Source organism: Nesoenas mayeri (genome assembly GCF_963082525.1).
Source record: "Nesoenas mayeri genome assembly, chromosome: 2".
In the NCBI taxonomy this organism is placed as follows: domain Eukaryota; kingdom Metazoa; phylum Chordata; class Aves; order Columbiformes; family Columbidae; genus Nesoenas; species Nesoenas mayeri.
This window is the reverse complement of record NC_137543.1, coordinates 109,208,795-109,217,367: the sequence shown is the minus strand read 5'-3', so window position 1 is coordinate 109,217,367 and position 8,573 is coordinate 109,208,795. Positions and strand designations below refer to the sequence as shown.

At 35.8% G+C, this 8,573-nt stretch overlaps 1 protein-coding gene across 4 annotated transcripts in view; it reads right to left on the bottom strand.

Moving 5' to 3' along the window:
• Positions 1-496: 496 nt before the first annotated feature.
• LRRFIP2 (LRR binding FLII interacting protein 2) overlaps positions 497-8,573 on the bottom strand; it is a gene marked incomplete at its 5' end in the record, with an annotated part of 47,695 nt that continues 39,618 nt past the window's right edge. For all 4 annotated transcript variants that reach the window (XM_080340459.1, XM_080340460.1, XM_080340461.1 and 1 more), the window contains 7 exons: positions 497-1,323; positions 2,070-2,174; positions 3,367-3,446; positions 4,524-4,644; positions 5,877-5,926; positions 7,312-7,444; positions 7,693-7,794. In XM_080340459.1, coding sequence (XP_080196585.1) covers positions 1,213-1,323; positions 2,070-2,174; positions 3,367-3,446; positions 4,524-4,644; positions 5,877-5,926; positions 7,312-7,444; positions 7,693-7,794 — 702 coding nt within the window. In that variant the 3' untranslated portion in view covers positions 497-1,212. The remainder of the gene's footprint in view (positions 1,324-2,069; positions 2,175-3,366; positions 3,447-4,523; positions 4,645-5,876; positions 5,927-7,311; positions 7,445-7,692; positions 7,795-8,573) is intronic.

Here is an 8,573-nt window from a genome sequence, read left to right as displayed (position 1 = left end):
GGGTGACACCACTTCAGATACTTCAGAATTGCCAATACAGGTGCTACTCATTTCCCACTGGTGATGTGCCAGCTTGAAAAGAGTGGAAGTTCTTACCAGCATTCACTGTCCATAAAGAATAGGCTACAGAGAAAAACCCCCAGCATTCCAGAAAACACCTTCTTCCCTGTACTGCCCCCATCCTCCACAGCAGTACAGCCTAAAAGTAGCAGACCAGGCTAAGAAGTCAGAAAAAACAAAACAAATAACCAAACCAACCAACCACGACAAATTCAAAATTTCAAAGCCAAAGAGATATTTTTCAAGAATATGAAGATCGGAGTTAACTACTCTGCAAAGGTTTTCCTCTGTCCTGTTGTCATCTCAGTATTTAAAAGAAAACACAAAACATCTGGTTTCAGTCAGTCAGGTGTCCATTTAATAAATTCCTTAGCCACATTTCCCACCCCTTCCTCCCACCCTAAAATTTCAATTCACACATAAGCAGCAGATGACATAATTTCATGGTGTACAACATAATTCTTTAAATCTGCACTCTTAATACTAAGAGTATCAGGACTAGTTTTTGACAAAATTACCTAGGAACTCAGATGTGCTCATGCAAAAAAGCAGATTTTTATATACAGTCCCTATTCTTTTCTTATAAATTTAAATATTTTACAAAAATGCATTTTCAAAATGTATAAAGTTTAGTGAATACCCCAAATGTATCTTAAAATAAAATGTTATCTGATTTCAAAGGTTATTTCAACAATGAAGTCTAGAATTGCACCAGATAAAAGGCACTTGTGTTGTGTGATGTCTTGAGCAAATATGTTAGTCTATAATACAGTAAAACAGTGTCGTCTTGAATTCATGCAGCTGTCTCCAAGCATCAAGCATCATTAAAGCAGCCCAAAGAGATCGTGAGTAAACTTGATTCCACAGTTGTAAAAACATTTGCTACCGCTAAGTTGAACATACAGCGTTGTGCTCCAGCTCTGACTCTAGAATCAAAGGCTACAGAAAAATTGCTGTCATTCATGTGGGAATTCAAACTACATTTCATTCTCTCATAAGTTACAAAAAGAAGTATGCCATTTAATTATGAAACCAAACCAGCTATGAACAACTCGGTGTTCAAATAGTTTGTGCCAATGAAAGTCTGTATCCAAAAAACAAGCTAGGGGCTAGTTATTCAAGGAGCAGTGCATCATATTCTTGATTTCCACTTCACTGCTGAGATAAAAGCGCAGTCCTATTTGCCTTCATCTTCTCCAGCCTTTTCATTAAGTGGCTATTGGTCATCTCCATCTCTTCTATCTTATCCAGTGCTGTTCTTAACTACAAAATAAAAGCAAAAGTTATGATCACTTTAACTGGACTTTCTACTGTTCTTAAACTTTGACAGAGGAAATTAAATCAGGAATACAAGTATCATATGCTTTGTAAGAGTACCCCGTAAGTTAAGACACAACTCTTTCATGATTGCAGTCAGATGAAGTGGAAGTCAACTATTAAAAAGATAATTAGGAAGCAACTGAAACATGAAACATGTACTCCTTCCGAAAGAGGTAGGTGCTGGCAACTTCCTATTACACACTATTTAAAGGTACAGCCCTCTCCACAATGGTTACTTGCTGATGGATATATATATTCCCATGGGTAGCAAACATGCCAGTCATGCAGCAGGTCTTAAGTAAGCATGACAAACAGCTCAGTTAAATACAGCTTCTTCCCAGCTCCCTGTGAGGTATATGCTGGAAACTTCCCAGGCTGGCCCTTGACACAGAGCATTCGGCTCCCCATTAATTTTTGCGGAAGCATCAGTTTTAAATGGTGCAAGTTACCACATTTAGAAGAACATATAATTTTAGATCCTTCCTTTCAAGGAAGTACTGCATGAACTGTAATTACTTTTATTTGGTACAGTTGTCTTCTCAATGCAACACTGATATACTCAGAGACCTTCTCAAAAAACACTTAAAAGCTGTAACCAAAGATTACAAAAAACAGAGCTTGGAGGCAAAAGACAGAGCAGTCCAAGATGAAAAGGAGCATGGAGCTGAAAAGGAAATCAAATTAATTACCTCTCGCTGAAGCTTCCTCTTTTCAGCTTTGAGTTCATCTTCTACTTTTTCTGCATTTTCTGCTGCATTTTTATACCTTGCAACCTGCCCCTCAAGTCGTCCAATCTGCAAACCCAAACAAGACAAAAGATTACTCAGGTGTTCTAGCCTGAGCTCACCTGTCACCAGCTGTTCTTCACCTTCTGAAAAGCCACCATGACACAAGGCATCCTGTGAATTATCCATAGTGACTCCCTCTGGAAAAAGGAAGTTTGACTGTGTTAGCAGCAGCCATAATTACAAAGAGAATTTTTAAAAGAACTAATAAAACTGTAGAATAAGTTGTGGGTAGAAACTTGGAATACCCTTGACTGTCTGTCCTCCCTGGCAAGGGTCATGGGAAATGGTAGAAAATGGAACATAGCATAGGACACAGCTGAAAGATATAGAAGGTTAAAAACTAAGCAAAGAGCTGGAAAAAGAAAAATCAAGAACTGGGGAACACATGGGATAAAAAAACCAAACCAACCAAACCAAATCAAAACCACCAACAAAATGACACACAAAAAACCAACCTGGAAAGTTGAAAAACAAAGACCAAATGAAAATGTATACAGCAGAAAGGAGACTAACTGTTATCAGGACATGATGAAGAGGTGTTGAGGTCAAGCACAGAATTCAGCAATAAAGAGAGGGGCTTGAGACAAAACCTGGCTGCAGTCTGCAGCCCACTCACTGGACTATTACATCTATAGTTCTCCCCGCTACCCCAAAATCCACAGAATGGGCTAGTAGCCTGTTGCTGTAGAAGAGAGACCAACTATGCCTCTGTGATTCAAATCACAATCCTTTATATATATTTTAGGTGACCTACAGAGATGCTGAACTATAATACCATGTTACTGATTTATAGACACAAAGCGTGAGTAAATCAGTATGAGAAACATATATCTACAGAAACAAACTCTTGAATTTCAGAGAGTAAATGATGTACCTTCCACAGTCTATACAACTTTCTTGCAAGTAATTAAGCTACATAAACTGATTTTCATTAACTAGTAGCTTCAGTTCCTCTTCATATTCTGCTGTACATCTCAATAAACTAACTCCATATTATTTTCTCTTATGGTTAGACTATGCATAGGTATTGAATTGGACAATACATGAAAAAATACAAATGTACTGTCATTCTGTGCAAACTAAAAATATAGTAAATCAAATTATGAAATATGTTTTCAGTTTTTGCTTATAGAAGTATTATAAAAGTGTGCAGAGCCAGCGTAATTATAAGAATAAATATGAAGAGAGATCCACTTACATTTTGTTCCAAGGTAGTTATATCTTGTTCAGCTTTCGAAAGCTTAAATTTGTATTCACTAATTTGTCTGTTGGCATCTCCTAGACAAAAATTGAGACAAATATATTAGTCAAAGCAACTTTTTATACTGGCAGTTTCCCTTTTAATTAAAATTCATTAAAAATACCATTTTATTGAGAAGTCCATAGAAAGGTTTACAAAGACACAAATGTTATTTCAGAAGTCTTTTTGGAGAGCAGGAAAAGGAAATAATTTTCCTGTTTGTTAGAGAAGGTCTCCCTAACATGTTGTTTAGAGAATACAGCTACTGTCCCTGTAAGAGTGTGCATTAAATCTCAGTTGTATAAATGAGATATAGACTCTTTATGACACATACTTATATCCAACTCACCTCTCAAAAGAGAATCAACATAATAACCAACACACACTGTGAAAATGGATCAAATCACTACAGACACAATAACAGAAGCATTTGGCATTGACATGTGTATTAACATTCAAAAGATAAGGAGTACAAGGCTTGAACCTGCCTGACAAACCAAGGAGTTTTGCAAATTATTTTGGTGTTATATTTTAGCCCTGACATTGCCAGTGGTCTGTTCATGTACATTGCTACAAGCATACTAAATGACAATCTGTCAAACAAGTTTTCAGCTGATGAAATAGCCTGCTTGAAATGGAAAGTAGCTTAGTGCTTCTGTGAAGCAACACTGAATATCATATTAAACTTCAATAATTTTTCATGTTTTGCTTCAGAGAATAACAGTCTTGTAGATTAAGTTTCAGAGAGTCAACAAAATTAAAAAAAAAAAAATCAAGTAGTATATATTAACAAAATATCTCAGGCTGAAATTCTATCATCTAAAAATTGAAGTTGTTCAAGTAGTGGCACCCATTCTAGACAAGGTCATCAACTGAAAAATAACTTCCCAGAATGTTATTTTTCAGCACTGAAAGAGGCAGATTTTTAAGCTATTCTGCAGCTAGAATTCTCCTGCAGGGAGATATACCACCAAAAATCTAGCTGCTCAATTATATATTCCTTCACAATGCTACTACTACACACCAGTATTGGAAAAGAATATAGGAAAAGCAGCTGGAAGAGTCTGTTTCCTCTTGCCAGTAAGAATACCTTTGAACAGCAACCATATACCTACTCTGCATTTCAATTAGCTGCAAGTCAGAACCATTCTCTAAGCCTATGATATCTGTATTCATGCCATCACTTTTAGAGTATTTCTGTCGCTCTTCTTCCAATTGCATCTTCAGTTTTCTAACCTGAAAAAAGAAAAAAAAAAAGTATTCTTTTGTGAAAAAGAGACTTCTAGAAGGTTCAGTGGTTGTCTATCTAAATATTCAACAGGGAGAAAGGCAGAGCAGTCCCCAGGTGCCGCTAGCTGTGGCGGTTCTGTGCGAGCGATCAGCAGAGCCAGCCAGTATACCTTTTAGACTCTAAACACTTATGAAAGTTATTAACAATATCCTGGCGAGTTTACAGAAAGAATAATACACGGCTTTTTGGGGATCCTCTCTTTTACTCCATCTGGAAGTAAGGTCCTAGGCAAGTCTGTGGTGCACAATAGTCTTAAATGGTTCAATTTCATGCTACAGTAGCTGTCTCAGGATTTTTCCAGTAGTCGGGGGACACAGATTCCTCAGCTACATCCTTTGTGTCTGCACTTTATGAAAGAAGTGGGAGCTACTTTTTTGATTCTATTATCAAAATACTGTCCTACAGATGAGTGGTACGAGAGTTATACTTGGAAAACTCCCATTCAGATATAAATCAAATATTTTAACAGTGATTTCTAAAATTATATGGTGACAAATATCCATATACATCTTTCTATGCATATATATAATAGCCTTGATTCAACACTGTAATCTATTTGCATTCTAAACCAGATATCTACATTAAAATTAAGGTATATGTTGTCTACATCTGATTTTGCTGTGTATGACTTAAAATTCGTAGTGTGTTCAACTAGAAGCCCAAAACCAATGTTATTATTAACAATTGTTCAACAGCTGTATGTTTTCTTGAGTCCTCTCTTCTCAATAATGAACTGTATTAAAATACAACTACTTTGCTAATATTAATTTTCTATTTCAGTGGCTGAAATGATCAAAGAAATAGCATCACTTAGCAACTGGGAAGCTCATTTCATTGGGTTCAGTATTTCCACTTAAGACAAAATAAAAGAAAGAACAACTGTAAGTACATGCACTAATAGTTGAGTCAGCAGCAAATTATATTTCAGCTAACCAGCTAGTGAAATGAGGCTTCTTCACCATCTAAGATCAAAGTCACATGGATAAGGACATTAGTGAGAGGTGCTGATAATTTGTGGTAGCCAGCCAGGTAAGAAGTTGGGTATTGTATTTTGCTTTAGCACTTTAGTATTTGATTAAGCAGCTTAGGGTGCTTAATATTTCTTTATTGCTAACATATTAATAGTCTGCAAAAGGATACAAAAAGGTCTGTTTCTGGAAAGAATAGTTTATTTTACCTGGGACAACAATTCCTCCTTTTCTCCAGCCAGTTTTCGTAGCCGGACATCTAAAAACCAAAGAATCCAGTTAAAAACCTGAGAAATCTGTAACTAAGAACATGTCATAATTTTTTGTTCATTTTCAAATGCTCTTCACAATTAAAGCTAATAGCACTGGGAGCATAAAAATTTGGTATCTCACTAAAAACAACATACCAGTTAATAGCAGGAAAAATAGGATTTTTTTTTTTCATTCACACTATTTTAGTGTAACAAATTTAAAAGCAAGACCTCTGAGTTCAGTAATTCTTCAAACTAAATTAACAACTGAGTGGTATGTGGGTTTTTTGTTTTGTTTTTGTGGTTTTGTTTGTTTTTAATAAAAATAAAACACAGTTTTGTCCCAATATCTACAACGGTCATTTCCAACAAAGTTGTCTTTTCATTGTATACTCTTTTCCCTTCTTCTTAAAAACTGCTGTGTCTTCAGGGAAGGCACTAAGCTTCCTCATACACTTAGAAAGTTTGTAGACAGTGTTCTCAAACCACAAGAAAAGTACTTGGGAAAGGACCCACAGGAATGTTGCCCTATCTCTACCCAGTCAGAAATCAGCAATGGCTACAAAAGTCTGTCAAGCAACACCATGCCTAGATTAGAACAGCTCCCTTGGAAGTTGTAACTTTGACAGAAACAAAGCACAAAGACATCTGCATTTCACTATGATTGGGCCACAGCAGAAACATGTATCAAGTCTTATCTCTATCCAAAAAATCTGTACAAATACAATGCAAGTCTATAGAGATATTTCTTTGCATGTTAACTGAGTTTTACAGTGGATTGACTACACATACAGTAACTTGTTCAATCTAAAAATAAAAGCAAATTAAAACACCCCCCACCCCCAAATCTGTATCTTTCTGTTGTCTGTGTTGTTTTTTGATTGTTATTAAAACTTTGGGTTTCTTTCCCTTCATGATTGTGATGAAACACTGAACTTGCTTTACACTAATAAAGGCAGAAGTATTTCCAGGAAAGGGAAAGAACATACAATACATTGTTTTCTGTAATGGAAATTCTTTCATTGATTATACATACTTTTAAAGATTTTTTTTTCATGAAACGCAATGAAAACCATGCTATTCCAAAAGAGAAGGTATTTTCTGACAGCAGTAAAAGAGAAAGTGGAGCAAGGGATGTAATTAGTTACAAACATCCAAGCATATACTATTATTTTTTTACTCAAAAGATACATCGGTCTTTTTACTCAGCATAAACAAACAAACAAAAAAGCACAAACTAAACAAAAACAACCCCACAACCTCGAAAGTTGCATAAACATGTACTCCAGAAGCATCACAGGTATCTTTTTGTGTCTGTAAATCACAACTAACTGTAAATAGGAGGGAAACAAAGACTTCAAATACTCTATAAAGTGTATTAGGATATTTTTACCTAGTGGTCCTTCTCCTGCAGATTCCAAGACTTGAGCAGCTTCCTGTGATACAACTGTTATTGCACCAACCACTGATTCATGGTTTACATCACCATTTGGTGTGCCATCTGGAATTATAACTAATCCATGTTTCTAAAAATACAAAAAAGAAAAAAAGAACCTCATAGAAGAGCAGTACTGGAATATAATTGGACAGAAAAGTTTTTAAAAAGCTTTTCAAGATTATCAAAACAGTTACAACGAAATGCAGCATTTATCTGACCCTAAGCTCAGGTTTTGAGACTGCACAAGAATAGTAACCATTCTTCTTTTTCATTGACCTTGATTTCATGCCCTATTCCTGGATTTCTGTTACTGTAAAGTATCTGCTACCAACATACCTCTCCTCTCGTCATTGCTTCCTTCAGGTCAGCCAACTCCTCTCTGAGCTCATCTCGCTCATTCTTAATGCAGTCAAAGTAATCTTTCTGTCTTTCTAGGGCCTGCGTTCAGGCAGATAGCAAGAAAAAGAATGGCACAGAGAAAAAGCATATGACAGACAGCAGAGAGATTTTCTACAAGTAAATACAAAGAGCTCAATAAAATAAATTAAAAGTTATTTAATATATATAAACATACATCTCTGATAACTACCTTTTACAAGTCTGATATGTAGCCTCATTGCTGCATGTTTGTCATGACATAATTTTTTCCCAGGCAAGTCTTAGTAGATTCTATAATAGATTTTTATTTAGTGGGTTCTATTTTTGGTAGATTTTGATAAACTATATCAAATACCAGAAGAGTAAGTGCTTCTTCTTAATACAGGCACTCTGTGGTCAGAAATAAAATTTCCTGGAACTGAACTGGCAAAGATCCTAAAACATCATGTCCATTGAACTAATTTTTCTACCTTTTACAGAGTATGGAAGTAGAAATCTTACCTCATAAAAGACCTTGGATGTAAAAGCCTGCCATCCAATACAAATACTAGTTCATTTACTACTTGCTTAACTACTACAACCACCCTTTACTAAAACCAAAGCCATAGGTTTTAGAGGTGGAAAAAAGCAGCAAACACTAACAGCACTATTTTAGCACAAAAAAGTATTGCAGCTAAAATTACAACATAGACAGACATGGCTTTGCCTACCTATGCTGGAGCTGTGTTACCTGGCAGTTAATCAGACATTTTCACTGAACTGAGCTGCATCCCAGTATTCCATTACAATTCAATACTGCAATGCATTACAAATGATCCTGACCATACAGCGACAACAAA